This window comes from Haplochromis burtoni, unplaced genomic scaffold (assembly GCF_018398535.1).
Source record: "Haplochromis burtoni strain Fernald_Lab_line unplaced genomic scaffold, NCSU_Asbu1 Contig_158, whole genome shotgun sequence".
NCBI lineage: Eukaryota > Metazoa > Chordata > Actinopteri > Cichliformes > Cichlidae > Haplochromis > Haplochromis burtoni.
The window spans coordinates 844,035-866,034 of NW_024582519.1; the positions used below are offsets into that span (position 1 = coordinate 844,035).

Below are 22,000 nucleotides of genomic sequence, written 5' to 3' on the forward strand. Positions count from 1 at the left end.
TAACTTGCTTAGATGTTGTGAAGTTTTTTTTAACCATAAAAAGAATTCTGTCATCATGCACTCCAGTGTTGCTCAGCTGGCCAGTGCATTCCTTCTTTTTAACAATGGAACAGATTGAGTTGGCTCCAGATCTCTTTGGACCTCATATTGAGAGTTTTAGTGAAAAGTGACAAATCAGCATTTGGAATCCAATCCAGATATTTTATCTGCTAAATCATGGAATAAAAGAGGAACACATTGATTGAATTGACTGTTTGGTTTTAAAAAAGTGTCATTGTCCAACAAGTTTTATATATGGTATATATATGTATATGGTATATATATGTGTAATTATATTATATATAGTGATAATAATTATGTTATTACTTATATCTATAGTTTACTCATAGTTAATACATATAAAATATATAATGATCGTCTTGTGATATATTTAATAGAATATATATACATATTAATATATTACCACAACCTATATATACATACACCTATATATACAACTTTATATATAATAATAGTATATGGCTTATATAATTCATACGTATTAGAAATAAAATCTTATTATTAGTAATATAGAGATTTATTCACATAAATCTAACAGCAATATAGATTATATTTTTATATGTGATAATTGACTATATACTATATATAGATTTATATATAATCACTATGTGCTGTCATTGTTTTGTGTGTATCATTTTTTTATTGTACATAAAACAGACAGGTTTGTAAAAGTTGGAAGAAAAAAAAAAACAGATTCAAAGTTATCATAACAGACAGTCAAAGACATTCCTACACATGCATCATGTATAGAACAAGAAAAGAACAGAGACACTCGTAATCACACTTACATTGTTTTTAGGTTACAAAATAGCACTGGTCTCATATCTGCTGGGTATATAGTTTACAATATATTGATACCATCCATTTCACATCCACAGAGTAAAGATTTAAAAAAAAATACAATGATATACTGTAAGCAACAACTGACTCATCTCCCATTTTCATTACTGTAGCCCTCTGTCTTTAAAGCTGTACCTTAAAAGAAGGCTTCAGCCTTCACCATTCACTGGAGTGTTAAAGTGCAATATAGCAATATAGAAAGGTTAACACAATCAGAAAGAGCCACACAGATCAAAAAGAAACAGCACACCCTGGTTAAACTACCAGTAATAAAACAATGCTGGATAAGGCTTTATTTTACAAGTCCAATACTTCTTGAGGATTTCTCTTTTTTGAAGAGGAAGGAAAAATGATTTGCAAACAATTATTGGGAAAATAGAGTATTGATGATACGTGATGATTCATTTCAGGTAAGTTCAGAGATAATCGCACTACAAGCAAGCATAAACTAAACTACATATTATTTATATTACATGCATCATTAATTAAACTATTTTTATGTAAAATATGTAAGTTTGTTGTTCAATGTAGTTTGATTTTGATTTTTAAAATGTGGCAGGTGGTGAAAAAAGAAAATGTCTCTTTAAGGCAGGACAACTGGGTGGGGCGATCGTGGCTCAAGAGTTGGGAGTTCGCCTTGTAATCGGAAGGTTGCCGCTTCGAGCTCCGACAGTCTCGATCGTTGCGTCCTTGGGCAAGACACTTGACCCGTTGCCTACTGGTGGTGGTCAGAGGGCCCGGTGGCGCCAGTGTCCAGCAGCCTCGCCTCTGTCAGTGCATGTAGCTGAATGTAGCTTGCCATCACCAGTGTGTGAATGTGTGGATGACTGGATGTATAAAGCGCTTTGGGGTCCTTAGGGACTAGTAAAGCGCTATACAAATACAGGCCATTTAACTAGTTTCTATTGACACTAACCACTTTCACATAAAGTTTAAGAGGAGCTTTATATTTTCCCCAAAAATTGTTGCAACTACATTTTTTCTTTCCAGAAAACATGTTGGAAATGATTTAAATAAGTAATAAAGGTAGTGCGTTAAACAATGTTGAAGTTACAGTTACTGTTAGGGACACTGGTGTTGTTTTCTTCATCAGGACACAAACTCTTACTAGATGAAATAAGGTGACATGTCTTCGGTGTTTGAGTTCATTTATTCCCCAGAGAAAGTTGTTAGTAAAATGTTGTAAACAGACAAAACTGAGAGACCTTCATCACGCAGTTTAAGTTGCTCTGTAACAAAAAGGCCTTAAACTGTGGAAAACCTTGTTTTTATTTTTTATTTTTGAACTTGGCAACACAACCAAAGCCCAGCCATGTAGCACTGTAAATAAATGCACTTTGCTTTACTTTGTCATTGTATCAACTAAGCAAACAATTAGATGGAAGCCTTAGAGACATGATGATAGAAAAGAAAATCCAAGAGTTTAAAATATCAGAGGGTAAAACAAACAACTTTTGGGTATGCCTTTGTATTGTGCTGTTTGATTTTTAGCCTGAGCTCATGTAGCATGAGGGGATTAACCATCCCAGTAGGGTGAGATTTCAGCTGCTATGTCTCTAGTGAAAATCAGGATCTTTGTTAACCTTCATGTCCTCAACACAAAAGAAATGCAGTCTGTCAGATGATTTAAAACTCTGATTTCATTTTATTATATAAGTGCTTATAAAAATGGAAATTTGTGAAATCTTCCAGTTAAACGAGGAAACTTAAAAACTGTCAAGCTTACACCTGTAGGTATTATATCAAAATGAAAAACTGCAGACACAACCTGAATATTTTAACTTTTACTAGAGTGTAGTGATCATAGCTATCAAATAAAGAATTACAATATAAGCCTCCTAACACCAGTTATTTCTGAAACTTAGATATTTGCACATACAGATATTGACTGACCAAAGCAAGAATGAGTTTGACCATATGCCTTAAATAATAGAGTCAGCTGCAGGACTAAAGAGAGAACCAGCATTTAGAGCCCGATGGCTCCAATGACTATATCGGTGGGTTTGTGCTTCTTCAGTGTGCATGGCTGCAGGAATGTAAGAGGAAATGGACCCAAATGAGCTTTAAATTCGGCTATTTGTACATTTACAAAACTTTCTTTAAAAAGCAATTAATCTAAAAAAAACAAAAAAAAAAACTAGATGAAAAAACAACAACAACAAAACAATAAATGTAATTGCATTAACAGTCAGCTTCCACTCTGGAGCCCATGCTGAGTTAGCTACATTCTTTTCTCAAAAACAGTCTTTTTAGAGTAGTGTTGAATTTGGGATAAGGAAAACAAGTATATTGATAAAATGCTGAAAATAATTATTTCATAATCATAATAATAATTTCATAATTTTGACCACTTGGTGGCAGCAGAATCAAGTAAACAGAACACAATAAACTTCAGTCTTGGTCTTCATCTGATCCCGATAGAATAATTTTTTGTGTCATTTTTTTGGCTCTGGGCAGGTAGTCTAGACTGAGGAGAGATTTTCTGAAAACAAATGATCCTCTGAGAGCAGTGAGAGCAAATCAACTGTAAGACAATGAGCTCAAACCATAGTCTGCATATAAATGATGGACATGACTGCTATGATGTAACCCGCTGGTTTGAGTCCTGTTTTGGAGCCTCGAGCTGGAAGTAAGAAATGGAGGTAAAGGAAACGGAGAGGAGCTGACCGGCAACCCAACGATGCTGCACAATCTCAAGGGATCATTTTCTCATAGACTTTTAAGCATTCAGAATTTCCCTCGCCCCCTGCTGGCCATTAGAAAGAATGCAGGTTTAAGGCACTGTCTTCACTTACACAAATGGGGAGGTTTGTCCATTTTTTATATACAGACTGTGGCTGAAACTCATTGTAAAGTTTCAAAACACTGAAGAGTTTAGGGTCTTCACTATAACAACACATTTGTTAATAATATAAAAGAATCTGTTATAGTTGCTATATTTTTGTACGTTTTCATGGGCTAAAGCACTGAAGCTATGTTTTACCATAAGTTGTCACATGCCTTCTCAATGAAAATATTTAGTTATATTAAATTCAGAACCATTTTTGTACATGTGCTTCCAAACTGTAGTAAGTTAGCTGTCTTATTTTTAACATTTCCAAATGCTGTTAATTTCTTTCCACTTTTTTGCAGATCCATGCTAAAAACCCTGTGAGAAAGGTACATCGATGCTGTTTGGCAAAACTAGCCAGTTTAGTGTAAACTCACTCCAAGACTGTAAATGTTTCCATGCTGGTAACTGTTCATGCCAGGACAAAGAAAAAAAATGCTTGGGGCAGAGAATTCCTTGAATGAACCCGAGCCCTGCCTCCTTTATTATCTAACACAGTCTTTTCAACTGACATAATTTATTGCCCTGATGTTATTTATTAGGGTGGTAATCACGAAAAGATTTAGTGTAGTTCCAGCCTGTCAGCCAAGGCAATTAACTTTAATGACAAATAACAATGGCTAATATGCAAAAGACAAGCTTGGCACAAAGACTTGTTGACGTATTTATATTGGCTGGTTTGTGTAGGCTTGTATAGGGAAGTGTGCACAGTGGGAGAAATTGGTAGTGACAACTGCTATAGCTACAGCTACAGCTGTGTTTAGCAGCAGTGAGAACATGATCCCTTACTTCACATGTTGTGAAGTTTCAGCAGGCAGCAGTTTCAGCAGGGCAGAGAGTGACATCACTTCAAACTGCTTAGGACAAGCTATGATTGTCAGATGTGAGGACAGAAACATCTAGCTTGTGTTTGCTCATTTGTCTCTCCATGACAGGAATATTTAGTTGGTAAAGTCAAAGTTTTAAAAACTGAGAACCACAAAATAGTAACAAAAACAATTACACTGAGAAATTCTGAAATTACAGCTTGTGTGCCTTCATATTCCAAATTCTTAATGTCATGCGACGACAACAGAGCTAACATTCAAGTCTGAAGCTGAAGAACTGCTGGTGGAAAGTCACACCAACTGTTGGAGAATCAGAAGAAAACCACTCAGGTGCTCTCCTAATGCGCCATGCAGGTGCACGCCATATCAGTACAACTTCTGGATTTGTTGGCAGTGATCTTGTACCAGGAAGTCAAAGAATCCACTCGTATTTTTCTATTGATTAAAGCTGGAAAATGGTGTGCAGAAGGCCTTGCTTTTTCTTCGGCAGCAGGTTTGGTTTGTCTCACTCGGGACAAACAACTGTGAAGGGCTCATACACCTCCAGAGTTACTGTATGTGTAGTTTGGATGGTTTCAGGATGTGAAAAGACTGAATGTACAAACTGTTGGTCACCACATGGTGAGGGGTGTGACTAGCCATCCTGGCATCAGGAAATGAGCGAGCTAAATATCCATAGATGCAGGGATTAATCCGTTTTTTTAGTCAAGTGAAGAAAGAACCAGGTATTTTGTGCTGCTATCACTTGTATTGCTCATTTACATTCATCTTCAGCCAGGTCACTTCATCACTGGATAATATTGGGGAGCACCCTGATCACCCAGTCCTGCTTTTTTCCTCCTTGTCCTATGAGTTTTGTGCTATTTGTCTCAGCTCTGATTGGCTCTGGACTTGGTGGCATCACATTCCTGCTCAGTGGATAGGTCTAATTCCGACATGCCTACCTCAATGCCCACGATGATTGAAGTGTCTGAATCACTGCTGAGTGGAGGCTGGTGCTCACCTAAAGGGCAAGAGAGCAAGTTGATACATTAACTGACACGTCACAGGCAGCTGTGTCTTTAATACTTTTGGCTAATGTCATCGCCACTAAAACATGTGGTAACTGATTTTTCAACCTTTTTTTTTAGAGCCAGCAGAAACATGTTGTGAACACACTAACAAGGCACCTTTGAATGAATATAGAAAAGTTGCAATTCATGAGAAACATTACCATTTAGAGTGGCGCTTTGGGCATCTGTTACATGTAAGGCTTACTTTTACTCGCACTTTTCCAAAGGAGAGTAAAATCTGTGGCTCTTAAGCTGCAGCTAGTTCATTAATTGTGTCAGCTGTTTAGAAGCCAGCGGGAAATGCAAGTTTTAGATTACTCCTTCATTTTTGTCACACTGTTGTCACATTGCTCTGTCTTGGCATCAGGCTGCCATCTGTTCAGTAACAACTTTATTCTGCAACTTGACAAGAACCCAAGGGGCTATACGCCGGGCTATAGTCCACCAAATTCTGGTTTAGGTCCGGGGCTTTGCTGGAGGCAGAGTGGGAGGAGGTTAGGTGTGTGCATGAGGACATACACAAATATCCCATAATGCCGTTCCAAATTAAATACAAGGGCAAAATGCATAGTGTGAAGGCTGCGGTTAGTTCACGCCTGACGCATCTTTAATTCTGGAGACAGATTGGCCAGGTTTTAATAACCTGTTGGGGCAGTGTGTGAGGATGCGTTCATGACCTTTATCAACGTCCGATGGTGACTGTGGGGAGGAGTTACAACCCCATGGCAGAGTATGTGGTAGTTAACACAGAACCTTCTTCCAGCCCAAAGTTACTCGCCAGGTGGCAAGGACCCTTTGTGGTAACTCGGAGGGTGGGGGTCCTACGTGAAGTGGTATGGTCAGACAGGGGAGGAACCACACAGATATATCACCTCAACCTCAACCTCAATGCATGGAAAGAAGCTGAAACCGCTTCTCTGGTGAGTCTGGCTACGGAAAGAGATGAATTGGGCCCGGAGGTGCAAAATTCCACCATTTCTGATGGCCATCTCACACAGGCCCAGAGAGCATTTTGAATTTTGAAACGCACCATGGCATGACAGTGCATTCACAGCCCTACAGGTTACCTGAGCATAAGAGACAAATTGTTTAGAAAGAATTGGCTGAAATGCTGAAAATAGAAGTGATAGAAGACTCACACAGCGCCTGCTGTAGCCCCATAGTTCTTGTGTTGAAGAAAGATGGCTCTATACGGTTCTGTGTTGACTACCACAAGGCAAGGTGTCTTAGTCAGATGCCTACCCAATGCCCCGCGCTGATAAGGTCCCTGGACTGGAGAGGCACTGCTCACTTTTTCACAATGCTGGATTTAACCAAGTGCTACTGAGAGATTCCCTTGTCTGCAGAGTCCAAGGGGAAAATGGCCTTCTTCAGTCCGTACGGTTTGTACTGACAAGAGAAGGTGATAGGGGCATGTGATGGGGTGTGATATGTGGCTCAGCTGCATACCTTGGCTCTAACAAGTCTTCTGCATAGCTTGGCTGTAACAAGTGGTTATTGGAGTTTCTTTTGCCTTCCTACCAACTCAAAGGAGTATGGACATTCTCCCATGATGTTTTCACCCAGAGAAGTACCACTCACTAGATATTTCAGTTTACAACTATTTAGCTCACTGGTTTAGCACCCAGATGGTCTTCTGCTACTGCTGTAGTCTATGTGCTCTTCTGCACACCTCACTTGTAATGAGTGGTTATTTGAGTTATTACTGTTTGCTTTCTGTCAGCAAGGCATTGAGAACTGGCACGCACTGGATATTTTCTCTTTTCAGGCCCATCCTCTGTAAACCCTGGACATTTTTGTGTGGGAAAATCATCAGCAGGTCATCAGTTACTGAAATATTAGCCCATCTCATGCCATCAACTATATAATGATTCCACATTCAAAGTCACTTAAATCCCCTTTCTCCCCCATTCTGATGCTTAGTACAGTAGGCTGTTTTGACCATGTCTATGCATAAGTGCACTAATAACTTATAATATACTAATAATTAACTGCATTAATGAACAGTTGGTGTAACCCATAGATGTGTGTGATGTTACCAATGAGGACTGAGCAACCTTCCTACCACCAACCTTGAAAAAACTGCATGCAAGTGTGCAGAAAACAACTGGTGCTGTCATACAGACAAATGATGCTCTCAAATTTTTTTTTCCCTTCTCTCCTGCTGAACTGTGGAGAGGGTTTCGAAGCAGAAAACGAAGCTGGAATTTTAAAAGAATAGAATAGCCCTTCATTGTCATTGTACATGTATAATGAAATCGTGGACATGTACAGAGTGTTCCAAAGTATGCTTCAGTGCTTATGTGATGGTTGAATGGCATCCATGTCAGATACACAAATGTGAAAAAGCAGATTACTTTTGCTCAAGCTCTTGTTTCATGTTAAACAGAAACAGGTTTGTTCAACAACTAACAATGTTTTCAGTCTTCATATAAGCACGTGAGCAATGCATTAAGACAGAAGTCCAGAAATCAGGGTCTTTGTACCTGCACTAAATGGCTGACTAGAAAGAGTGATAGCTACATTACTAGTCCTGCTAATTACTCAGGGTAAAGAGCAACATGACTGGCACTTCATCACTGCCAAGCCACTACAGCAGAAATCCTGGCAGATCAGCTTGTTTATCCCGTGCTGACTCCCTGTCAGTGCCATCATCTGTTTGCGCACTGGTGCACGAGCTGCAACATACGATTTATTCGGTCCGATTTACATTCTCATCGCACTCGACTACGATCTGTGCCTCTGGCAAACTGATATACTACCTCTCAATTAACTTGTTATGTGCAAGTAAACGTAAGCATTATTCATAAACTTAAATCAGCAGGTTTACGATACTATGCTTTGCAAGTAGGAAAAATTGTGAAACACTATTGGATTTATTATCATATAAAGAAAGAGTAACAAAACGCATTCTTTGTTTTTTTTTGTCAATTTAACAACTGCTTAAAAAAACATGCTGCTACAAAAAAACACTTAAACTCCCCACTCCCTGTTTTGGTAAAATGTAAAATAGTTTGGCTTCAGAGATCATGTTCGGAAAAACACATAAGAGCTTCTGCATGAACTCACACCCATAAACACACGCTGCAAAGTGCTAATAGCTTGCAGCTATTAGGCAACACCACAGCCCTTAGGCGATTATATAAGTTACAGAAATGCAATGAACGAAGATTTTAGGTAGGTTAGTTAGTGACTTTCTTGAGTTTTTCCTCTTGTTTTTATTTTAAACAGGAGGACTGACCTCATGTATATTTAATTTGAAAACAATCAAACATGGATGCATTAAACGTCACAAAGGGCAGGCTGTTGGAAAACAGATTTTCTTAATTGTGTTAAAGTAAGTGTGAATTAGCACTGGATTTCCCCAACTCCTCAGCGTAATATATGTGCCTGGAGGAAGTACTCAGATATCAGTACTTTCGTATATTACATACACAAAAAAACCCTAAGCCTCTCTAAGATGCTCTTTTTATACTCAATTGTGTAACTGACCTGTTGCCAAATAACCTAATTAATTTTTCCTACAGCTGTTTCTTTTTATCACCGCTTACTTTTCCAGCACTTTGTTGCCTCCATCCCAACTTTTTTCACGTGTTGCTGCCATCAAATTCAAAATGAGCTAATATTTTTCTTAAAATATGAGTTTATGGAAATCTTTGCATTGTTTTTATTTACATTTTACACAGAATCCCAACTTTTTCAGAATCAGGTTTGTACTGTCCACCACTGTCACAGGCTGCTATAAGTAAAAAATGTCTGTACGCACTGCTGGCAAAGATACGGCTCTCCCCCGCCTGAAGCGCTGACTCTGTCTCAGGATGGAGTGCCGGCAGGTCTATTCCTCTTTCTGCTGGATCCAACACTACCGAGCTCTCGTTAACTGTGATTTCGCTCGCTCCACTAATGGGGTTGGTAGGCGGACCTCCGACAGACATCTCGTAGTCTGGAGGAACCTCATCCGAGCAGTCCGCGCTAAACTGGAACATATCAGAGGCATCCTAATGTCTTTATCACTGTCAAAGCTTTATGTAAGGTTTGATTAGTTACATTATCACTTTATCTGTGTGATAAAGCAAAACAACCCACTGGGATTCCCAGGGCTTTGAGGATGTTCATTTTGCACATGGGACACGTTCGGTGGTCTTGGAGCCACGGGTCTACACAGTGCTTATGGAAGAAATGTCTGACCAAACAAGACAGCAGTGCAAAAAAACATATTACAGTGCATGTGATTTTTTACCCCATAGAAAATATATATATATATATATGTAAGGTATAAATAAAAGTTACCTGCATGGTAATATCCTTACAACATCATTAGGCTTATAACCTTCAATACAAACTGCACAGTTGTCAAAGTCCGACTCTGTTTCCTTAAACAAGACAGAAAATAAGAGGCCAATAAATTCTTTAAAAATGATCAAATTCATGTCATGTAATTCAAACATAAATAAGAAGACTTTTGTGGCCGTATGTGTACTTTTAGACTTGAGTTACCTTGTCTCCTCTTTTGATAGTGCGTAGCTGAAGTTTACTCATGGCTTTTTTGGCAGCATCTCCCAAACGCCTCTGTATGAAAAAGACAGAGATACAAAAAAAAATTACTTTATTAACAACATTTAAACATATATACATATCCAGAAATCCTACCAGTGGCTGGACAAAGCTGGACTGAAAGACAGCACAGAGGCACTAATCATGGCAGCACAAGAACAAGCTCTGAGTACAAGATCCATAGAGGCTGGGGTCTATCACACCAGGCAAGACCCCAGGTGCAGGCTGTGTAAAGATGCCCCAGAGACAATCCAGCACATAACAGCAGGGTGCAAGATGCTAGCAGGCAAGGCATACATGGAACGCCATAACCAAGTGGCCGGCATAGTGTACAGGAACATCTGTGCCGAGTATAACCTGGAAGTCCCGAGGTCAAAATGGGAGATGCCCCCAAGGGTGGTGGAGAATGACCGAGCTAAGATCCTGTGGGACTTCCAGATACAGACGGACAAAATGGTGGTGGCTAACCAACCGGACATAGTGGTGGTAGACAAACAGAAGAAGACGGCCGTAGTGATCGATGTAGCGGTTCCAAATGACAGCAACATCAGGAAGAAGGAACACGAGAAGCTGGAGAAATACCAAGGGCTCAGAGAAGAGCTCGAGAGGATGTGGAGGGTGAAGGTAACGGTGGTCCCTGTGGTAATCGGAGCACTAGGTGCGGTGACTCCCAAGCTAGGCGAGTGGCTCCAGCAGATCCCGGGAATAACATGGGAGATCTCTGTCCAGAAGAGCGCAGTCCTGGGAACAGCTAAGATACTGCGCAGGACCCTCAAGCTCCCAGGCCTCTGGTAGAGGACCCGAGCTTGAAGGATAAACCGCCCGCAGCGGCGTGCTGGGTGTTTATATATATATATATATATATGAATGAACAATTCAGGAATTTAAATTCTCTTTTAAAACAAAGTAGCCTTGGTTAATAGAGTATATTGGCTTGCAATGACAAAAAGCTGATAAAGTTTCATCTTTCTTGATGAAATCAACTAAGATCAACCGTGCTGTTCCTCGTACTATGTGATGCTATCTCGTCAACATGGAACAAAATCACAGCACCTTGTTAAAGGAAGAGTTTGGACCCGTTTTTGAAGGCAACAGGGTGTCCAAACCTGTACGAGCAAGGTGTACCCAATAAAGCGGCAGGTGACCATGTGAAAAACACTTGTTGTTACTTGACTTGATTGGTTGTCTGCGTTTGTATAACAATAAAACAGATTCAGAAAATGTTTCAACTAATTATGTTACTGCAAAAGAGGCTAGACTAAAGATCTCAAAAGCAACCAGAAGATCTCACCAAGTAAACATCAGACTGAATTTGAAACGTTTTCAAAAGTCTCAGCAATAAAAACGACAGATGTGTGAATAAAGGAGTCATTAGTTAAAGTGTAGATATAGATACACGACACATAGATAAACTCATCCATCTGTTAATGACCCCATTTCCACAATCTGGATTAAAACAAAAACTCGATTCATGGAGTTGTATTATAATAACAGACAGTCGTGCTTGAACTGCTCCACGTCTGTCTCACATTATGAATTGAAAGCAGATTTGTTCATTATTGCAGCTGTACCCTTTTTGCAACATTAATCAGTATAATTCAAATTGAAAACACAAACAATAGTTGTCACAGCCACGGCCCCTATCATAACAGCCGTGGTGATGGATCGTCATTACAGACGTCACTACAATGTCAGAGCAGCCCATTCATAAAGAGATGGCAAAAAACCCAACAAGAAAGGTATTTGCACAGTTTGATGGTTCACTGGGCTGCCATGCTCGTGTTCAGCCAGGTGTCAGGCTAATTTTGGATCTTTCCTTACGTGCACACTGGAGCAGGGCCATATGGGAAAATCCACCACACGGCTGCAACACTATCCCCGTCAGAAACACATCGGCTGCACACAGACATACCTGGTTGCGATCTCGTGCGTTAGCGTAGCGGAACCTCTGGATGTAGTAGAAGACGAGCCAGGCGAGGGAGATGATCATGAGGACGATGAAGGAGATGGACACAAACACCACGGACGTTCTGCTCACGTACTTCTGCAGGTTGCGGGTTCCTATAGTGATCTGCAACATGATCATGATGCGCTGCTCGAGCAAGGCCACGATTTCACGGCCTTTACGCTCCGGGATCATGATGGCCACAACATCGCCTGTGTCTACACAACACGCAACACAGGAAGTACAAATTGAGACATTCAGGAGATGAATCAGTGCTGCAAGTGAGGAAATAAAATAACTCTTTATCTTGTGCAAAATGTTTACTTTTAAAATATTGATTTATTATTTTCTAACACAAAAATACTTGCTCATAGGGGGTCAAATGACTGTCTGGGTTTTCTCTGTTTTCTTTGTACTATTGTAGGCTCTTTACCTTACGATATAAAGCAGCTTGAGGCAACTGTTGTTGGGAATTCGCTCTATATAAATAAAACTGAACTGAAAAATTTTCTTTTGTTTTGTTTTTGTTTTCTTTGTTCTTTTTTTTTTAAACAAACTTTAGGAAGTTTGAAATTATAGGATTTTATTATTTATCTGGTTGAAATCCATTTTAATATACTTGACTTTGTTTTGAGTACAATTATTTTTTTTATTATTTTTTGCTATTTGTATATATTTAAATACAGCGCTTGTGTAGCACTTATTTCATTGCTTAGTAAAATTAATTTAAATATCTAAACAATAAATCATCAAGCGAAAAGGTTTTTTGATCACAATTTTATTTTGTTTGCAAAAAGCATACTTTTGTTATTATTTAAACTCTTATAACCTAATGCACATAACAAGGTCATAATAAAAAAAAAACGTGATATTTAGAATGATTTATTATATTTACGAAAGATACTGACATATATGTAACTTTTTATATGTTGAAAATACACACTTTATACACACTTTTAAGAATCATAGTTTCTAGTTAAATCATTAAGGTGACCTCGGTGGATGGAAGCCAGATATAATGGATTGTTAACATGACCTCACTCTACACCCCTACAAAGCTTTTTTTAGAATTCATTCAAAGCTGTTCGAGCTATCATGAGAGTGATGACACACGCACGCAAACACCACCAAAATGTAACCTCCTTGGTGGAGGTAGTGATGGCTATTCACAGGGCAAACAACAAATATTTCCTTTTATACGAAAAAACTGGAGTTAAGCAAAACAGTATGCACTGATAAATCCAATAAAAAGGAAAAACAAAAGCAGATATTTGCATACAGCACTACTTTATATTTTACAGAGCAAATTGCCACACATCCAACCACAACCCGAGCATTTAAAAACGGTGTTTCAGAGCAGAGGAGGTGCTAAAGCTCTGCCGACTCAGACTGGTGTGTGCTACAGTAAAGAGGAATCTTGAGCAGGCTGCTGGGAGCTTAGACAGGACAGATGAACTAAAGCCTCACTCTCGGTGTCGGAGGCTTCCTGCCAGCAACCATCTGTTGATTTGCTTGTTGTGCACAATGAAGGATTATGTAATACAGACGCTCTGAGCATCTCTCATTAAGGGAGAGACTTTAAATTGTACTTTGAGCTGCTTTTTTTTCTACAGTTTTCTTCTGTCTTTAAACAACTTGCTATTCTTGTAAAACACTTACACGATTTTTATATACGAGAATGCAGTGATGCAGTGATTTGTGAAAAACTCCCAGGGAGAAAGGATATATTTACATTGTCTGATTTTTATGGGTTTTAGTATCAGATGACATTGTGCTTTGTATAAGCCTCTTAACGCAACTACAATTAGAGTAATTAGCGGGGTGGCTGCTCAGCAGTGGTCGAGCGGCTCCTCCTGTTCACATGATCCACGACCAAGATACTGAACAACAGAGTTTGAGTGTGTGCGTGTTAGTAAAAAGGCATAGATCAAAATTGCTGTATGAATGTGCGCATGATTGGTGGATGAGCTTGTAGTGGGAAGAGGTTTAGGTAACCACCCTGAGTATAAAGGTCCTACATAAGTACCAGTCCATTTATAATTTTGAAGGCATGGAACATATTTATAAACTGGAAACTCATATGCCGTAACATTGCTACATCATTCATCATTCTTAAGTACTTGTACTGAGCTGTACAGGGAATTACATTACATTTTAAAATTGTTGTAATGAACCATTTATGCTTTTAATTACTACTTTAAGTCACAATTTTCTCATCTGAATCATGTTACGTTGAATTTTGTGACATTGGGCCACTTTAGAACAGCCACTTAAAACAAACCTGCACATGTGTTTGGATTGCAGGAGGAAGCCGGAGTACCCACAGAGAACCCACACAGGCACAGGAAGCACATGCAAGACCCTGCCGCCCGGCCTTCTGAATGATCAATATTAAATACTACATAAAAAATATTTAGTTAATTCCAGACTTAAAAGCAATCTTTTATAGAGTCTGAAATGGGGACATTTGTATCTGTTCTGAAAATCCAGCATTAACCTGCCCTGTGTGATGAGGAAATGACACATCGGACAAAATGACTGTAGAACTCAGTTTCTAGGGACACGCTCCCCATGGTGGGTCACACCTTGTATCTGTCACTAGAGAGAGTGGCTTTATTCACACTGCCATCCCAACAAGCATCTCAAATACACAGAGTACTGTTTAAATATCACAAATGCTATGAATCCATCACAAAGATAGCATGAGAGTAATAATAATAACTCCCAGTCAACAGCTTCTATATTTTACACGACAAAGGATTAAAAAGCCACAGTTTTAGTGATTTATGTCAGGATCAGCAAAGTGAGTTTCAAGCCAAGAAGTTTATAAAAGCAAAAATACAGGAAAAGGTTTTTTTTTTTTTTAATTTATCAGGATTTAAAGTGCATTGAAAGAACTGGGCATTATATTCATCATCCAACTGGCAGTGTTTTCAATATTAGCACAAACACAAACATTAGATAGCAGCTTTCTCATAATGAGCTTATTCGTGCTGGAGTTTCTAAAGCACACAATACTTTAAAAAAATGAGAGAGAAAACAAAAGCTTTTATTTGGACTGAAAACAGATGGTAATATCCGGCTGCACACAAGGTTATGTTCAGACTGTAAAGGCCACTTGCTGTCACACTTCTTTATCTCAGTCTCTCCCTATCAGTCTTCTCACGCTCATAAAAGTTTCACATAGGATGAAGACAGTTTTAAAGTTTTTAAACAGGAGTTTGAACTAAGCTTTACTTCCCCAATAATGTAAGGTAATTCTCTCTACCTGATAACATACATAATGCTTCCTGTTTTTACGCCTATTTTTCAATCTGTAACCTTAGAGACACACGCTCCCGGCCTGCGGATTTATGGTTTTATTAAGCATGACCATATGGTAGAGGGGAAAAGTCACTGTGATATAACATTTGCCTTTGCAAACACAAGATAAAACTGCGCCACGTCTTGTTAAACGGTAAACAACTTGAAACATAAAACTGCCCAAATCTGTAGACCTTTAAACAACCGTGTACGGGCAGCATAATCTTAATAGCTAACAGAAACGAGGAAAGGCATAACAGGGCAAGTAAGGTTTCCCTAAGCCTCGACACTTATCTCCTTCTTCTGCTCACAGTGACGCAGTGAGAGCAGATAAAAATAGCTGCTTCTAAAAACAGGAGGGCAATGTCGGAGACTGAGGCTGAACTAGTGAAAGATCTGTGTCTTTCAGACCCACTTGGCCAAAATGTGGAAGCAAAGAGTGGATTAATACTGAATGGGGTTAATTTAGTTGGCACCAGCCTGTCCGGGCTGTGTGGTTAATGTCTTTAAAAGGATCTAGGCCTCCTGTAGACATCGCTGAGGCACTGATTACTATAGATTTACATCTTTATTAACAGCAGTGGACTGAAGGAAAACTAGCTGTGACACAAAGCAGATGCTGTGGCTTTGACAGAAAACAGCAGTTCCATTAAACATATTTAAGCCACATTTTCAAACACACACAGAGACAAAAAGAGTAAAATGACAAAATTATGTCATTTTGATGTGACAGCATATGGTAGCCCTCTGTCATAGTAACGCAACACATTTGCCAGCTTGGGAGTGTTTCAGCAGCTAAGCTGCCAGAGCAGTGATGGCAAGATCTGACATGAGAGCACAGACTGTGAAGACTGAATCTGAATCAGCTATCAAAACTCACATTCTGCCTGTGGATGACGGCTACTGAGCAGGGTATTGTGTTTTGCAACCATAATATATGTGGTCCCACTGTCTTAATCCCACTAGATAACTGGAAAAAGACTAGTTTGAAGCTCAAACCTATGTAACTCTGCACATATGAACCTATGAGATAATGAATGTTGGACATCTCGGAACGACTAGTTAGTTTTTTTTGTTTTTTTTCATATGTGCCATGATCTGAATGGTTGGAAACAACAGTAATAATTTTCCAGAAGTGAAAAATCCTCGTTTACATAATGAATAAGTTAATTTCTACATGGGTTATTCAGAAACCTAAATTATCTCTTTAAAGTTGAACAAAGCATTTAGACAAATCAGGCTTGAGAAGAAAGACTTAAACTGGATAATGCCATGCCGAGTTTCTGCCTCTAGCAGCTGTGGATTTTACAGCCCAGCTGTGTTGGCTCTGGTCTGCCCTTCTTTCTCTGGCAGCAGCTTCATTATCCATTCTACATATTAGGACCTGTGTCTTTGCCACAGCCCTCTCCATTACCTTCCTTCCTCTCTACCAGCTTTATCGCTGTACCTCTCCTTGTTGCCTTTTCTTTTCTCTTAAAGAAGCCTTAGTTTATATTTATGTCATGGTTGGAAGCAGGGCAAGAGTTAAAAATAGATTGGTGCCTTTTATCTGATGCTCCAGGTAAACCAGGTCTGCACACTGGAGTCTTTGTGAGAAACAGAGGAGGAGCAGAGGATGTTTAATGGTCATATACCATCAACACACAGGCTGACTGAAAAAAAGTAAAACCTTAAAACTTTGCTGTGGGAAAAAAAGTCACATCTATGAAGCATCAGTAGTCCAATGTTGGTATCCAATGAGTTCTGGATCCCACTGTTTGGTAGGAGACTGATGGTGGTGGTTGGAGTGAACCAAAGCAGTAAAAAAGGAAAAAAAAGTACGGAAATAAAAAAGGAAAAACATTTTTTAAGGAGATGAAAGAGATCTGAGAGTTAATAACAGTCTTGTGGCACCAGCAGCAGTTTTGAAATTACATATTAATATAGATATAATATTAATTCACACAGCTTTATCTCTATGCTCCTCTAGTCCATCCAGCCCAGGGTCCTACATCATACCTGGTACGACATAGTATGAGTCACACAACATGTGTGACAAAAGGAAACAAAACACTCACAGATAAATTTCCTGTCCTCTGCTGTTTTAAATGTTCATTATCAGTGATTTGTAGGTTCATTTACAAAACTTAAAAATAAAATGACATGAGTAAGTCACGGGATGAGACATACAAGTCTCGTGAAACTTACACCAACATGGCCTACAAGCAGTTTTTGTACATCTCCTTTCTGTGTGGACTGATCAGTGTTTGTGACTACGATTTGCATTTTTAGTTTGAACATCTGTTTCTGTACAGATCCTTTTGTCAAACAGCCTTCAGGCACCGTGTTGTCGTCTGCAACAGCCAAAGATTTAAGAACTGCAATGTGAGAGGAATAGCAGGAATTTTCCCTTTGACTTACATTACTGATTTTTAGGGATTGTGGGTAAAACTAAAGATCTATGATTCTCTTTCAATGTGACTTTGAGGGGTAGATTAAAAATATAAACAAAAAACAAACACTACAATTGTTCTACAAAGCTGTTAGCATGTAAATTATTCTGCATGGGGTGCTATTTAAACAACCCTGTTTGTCCAATTACCATTAATCAACACGGCGCTTCTGGCAAAACAACGAGGAAAGACCTGACTCTAAGAACACAAAGTGTTGTTTTCACGAGATTTTTAGACGGATTATGTCATCAAAATGTGATGGGTGTGTTATTTGATCATTTTGCATTTACTTGCTTTAGTCTTTAAGTGCTTGCTTTGCATGTACTGACTGCGTTACCAGTCAAAAGTGTCACACTGAGGAGCGATTGTCAGACTATCCTTGTCTTACACTTTCTGAGAGTCTAGAGGCTCTTGTCTTATTTGATTAAATGCAAATACCTTACAACGTGGGGACTCTCCATTCAATAACAAACTGGTTTGACCGGTTTCAACATTGAATAGCCATGGCTAACTTAAAACTCGGTTTATACACGTATAATAAAGAAAGTTGTACTCATCTTCTTCTTCTGTGAGGGTAAAAACAAACCCAAACCAACATAGCTGGGATGCTGTGTAAAATGTAAATATAAAGAATGCAATGATTTGAAAATCTAACAAAACCATGTTTCAACCAGAACAGAACTTAAAAATAATGTAAAATTTTAAAACCTTTTATTTCATGAATAACTTGAAGACTTTTTGAATATACAGGACATAAGATCCTCAAATTATTCTCAAACTCAAAATCAATGGATGCGCGTGATCTTTGGGTCCTCGGGCGGCAAGGCATCACAAACAGGCATGATTCTACTCTAGAAATCATTATGGGCTCAGAAACCCTTCCAGGAATAATCATTATTACCTGTGCACATCGTTCACTGTGCCATCTGCAAACACAAGTTAAACAACCTCTGTCATAGAAAGAAGCCATGCGTGAACATGATCCAGGAACACCGCCGTCTTCTGTGGACCAAAGATCATTAAAAATGAACTGAGGCCAAGTGAAAAAACTGTTCTGTGGTCAGATGAATTAAAATTTGAAATTATTCTAGGAAAACATGAATGCCCCATCCTCTGGACTAAAGAGAAGAGGGACCATCTGGATTGTCATCAGCGTTCAGCTCAAAAGCATCTCTGATAGATAGTATGGGGCTGCATCAGTATGAAGCACATCTCTAAAAGCACCATGAGTGCTGAAAAGTACAAAAGAAGAAAATAAAATATAACAAAGCAGACCTGGGACTGTTGAACTGTTAGAATCCTATAACAGACAAGAATGGGACAACATTCATGGCCCAAACGTCCAGCAGCTCGCCTCCTCAGATCCCAGATGTTTACGGACTGCTATTAAAAAAAGAGATACTGCACACACACACTGTTTTTTTTTCTTAAAACTATAAATTTTCTCAATTTTTGTGTTTTTTGTGTTCTAAAAATGTGGATAAGCGAGGGGTTTGACATTTACAAATCAATGCATTTTGTTTTTACTTCCAAAGCATAACTAGTGCTTCTTCAGAACAGCAGGTGAAGCCCACTCAAAGTCATCCTTTACACAGATGGGCTTATTTTTTCTTTTCCACAGTATTTCTTATTTATTTACAAAAAATGTGGGGAATAACTTTCAGCATATGTAAGGACATTAACCTTATTTAAAATACTGTTTTTATAGCTTTACTCCATCATCATCTGCACTGGAAGCTGATTATTGTGTTTTATTTCTTAGCTAGAATTTGTAGCATGCTTTGAGGTAACCAAACAAGATTTATCTGAGGAATAAAGTGTCAAACAACGAGAAGAAGCAGAAGTTCAAATGGACAATCTGTGACCATTGTTCTCAAGCTCTTTGTGGCATGCGGCACTTTGGAAGCTGGAAAAGTTTCCCCTACACTTCCCACCATGTTTTAATCAGCAGTTGACAATAAAAAAAACCAGCAGACTCTATGCCACACAGTTTGAAACCCACCCTCATTTATGTATGCTTCTGTGGAGTAATAAACAAGTATAGCTCAGGAATAAAACATACAGGATATATATTTATCCCAACCTAATACTATTCCACTAATAACACATCTGGCAAATATATGGCCATATCTGATCGAGGAGCTCCTCGGGTGTAACACACTGATAACACATTAGGCTTGATGTGATTGCAGTGAAGCAGAAGAGCTCGCAGGCTTCACTGCAGGGATGAAAGCCACTGATCTTGGATGGAGACTTAATAAGCTGAAGATTAGTTGCATGTGGGCTTTCAGGGCTCAGTAACACAGCCGGGACTATTTTGTAGTAGATTATCTGTTCTGCCTGAAGGAGTCTGGGACAGTGTTAGGGAAAAGAGTTGGCATGCTGTCTCTTACCTGAGTGGGACATTGTTATGGTGTCATTGGCGCTAGTGGAGCCCACGTTGTATATGACAACTGCAGAGGCGTTGTGGTTTGCGACATTACGGATTTTCTCCCGGTAAGTGCAATTCCCCGCAGCTACCAACGCCACCCAAGGGGTGTTTGGAGGGGCAGGAGGGAACCTGATGTTTGGCTCGCACCCCTGTCTGTCCTGCAGGAGGGCCGGCACCAGGACCAGACCTCTAGCTTCTTTCTTAGGGGAGTGCTCGCCATACCGACCGCACTCGGTTTTCTCCGTCCTCACCTGCGACGTGACGGGGTCCAGGTAGGTGATGTTAACGAAAGCTGTGTACCACTCCTCCTTCTCTGCAACCGTGAAGTCCAGGCACAGCAAGTGGACGAAGCAAAACGACACCAGCCACGTCGAGAGAGCCAGACTGCGGCAAGCTCGGATGAGGGACGGTGCCATTGTGCGGCGGCTGCTGCTCTTTTTTGGGAGGGAGGATGGATGGCGAGCTCCGTGTGTCCTCCTCCACCTCCTCCTCCTCAACGCAGAGCTCGCATCAAACCCTCTTTTAGATGCTTCAGAAATGTATCAGACCCACATAACGACCAGGATGCCAAGCGGCAGCCCGAACAGGCCAAGTGTGAAAAGAGTTTGTCCACGGTACACCACCACCTGCAGGAGAAGGCGACTCTGTGTTGTTGTTCCCCGTCAGCTGTTTTCCTTCCTTGCCCAGGACTGGCTCGCTGCTCATCAGCACGTGCCCTGGGCGTGGACAAGATGCCGCTGACCGACCACGACGTCATGTGATGAAGCTACAACTGTTAGAAATCACTGCGGGATATTATAGGGTCATCCTTCCATTGGAGAGCAATTTAGGCTTTAAAGATAGCAGCATAAATAAATACATAAATAAATAAAAACAATCGAGCTTCTAGGTTATATTTTCTTTTATATATTTAAGAAAAACAACAAAAATAAAATCCATCAAAAAATGTGTAGATTTTTGTAATGCTTTATTTGTGCTATGCTTGAGACAGCCCATTTACCAACGCTTGGGAACCTAATAAAAAAGTAGATCTTAAATATCTAACATTGCACTGTGGGCTCTTTTTCACAGCCTGTCTTTTGTCCATTTTCTCTCACCTCACACCCAAACAGATCCCCGAGCCTCGTTCTGCCTAAGCTTTCTTCCTGTTAAAAGGGAGTTTTCTCTTCCCACTGTCACCAAATGCTTGCTTGTTGGGGGTTCTCTGTATTATTGTAGGATCTTTTAACTTACAGTATGAAGTGCCTTATGGAGTTATGTTATGTTAATTTAATTAATTATTGCCCAACTTTGTAATATTTATTTTCCAATCCTTGCTCAAACAGATAATTCAAACTATTACAAATGGAATAGATCAAATCTTTGTGAGCTAAGAAAAACACTTATGAATGTTTTATTTAAAATGACCTGGTAACAGGGTTAGAGTAACACGTAATTAATTAGAGTAATTACAGTAATAAATTACATTTATTTTTGGATTATGATGTAAATTTGAGAAAGAAAATCCCAGGACCAAATATTTTGTATGTTTGTGTTTCAAAACATGTTTGTATTATTTGTTTTACATGTATGGTAACATGGTTGCAAATCACTGCTAATATGTGTTAAAAGTGTTTTGTCTGAAAAAGGTGCAGTTGTTGAATGTAATGTACTGTGAAAGTCAAGGATAAATGTAGTTATATAAAGAAAGGAAGGAAACTTTGGTGGGGAGTTTGTTTTGTTTTTT

At 39.3% G+C, this 22,000-nt stretch overlaps 1 protein-coding gene across 1 annotated transcript; it reads right to left on the reverse strand.

The window, feature by feature from the left end:
- Window positions 1–1,687: 1,687 nt before the first annotated feature.
- On the reverse strand, window positions 1,688–21,145 carry rnf150a (ring finger protein 150a). Its single transcript, XM_005932333.3, has 7 exons — window positions 20,237–21,145; window positions 12,076–12,326; window positions 10,107–10,178; window positions 9,900–9,982; window positions 9,696–9,792; window positions 9,376–9,586; window positions 1,688–5,560 (listed from the first exon to the last, which is right to left on the reverse strand). The coding sequence occupies exons 1-7, from the start codon at window positions 20,688–20,690 to the stop codon at window positions 5,427–5,429; spliced, it is 1,302 nt and encodes a 433-aa protein (XP_005932395.1). The 5' UTR covers window positions 20,691–21,145; the 3' UTR covers window positions 1,688–5,426.
- Window positions 21,146–22,000: the final 855 nt, after the last annotated feature.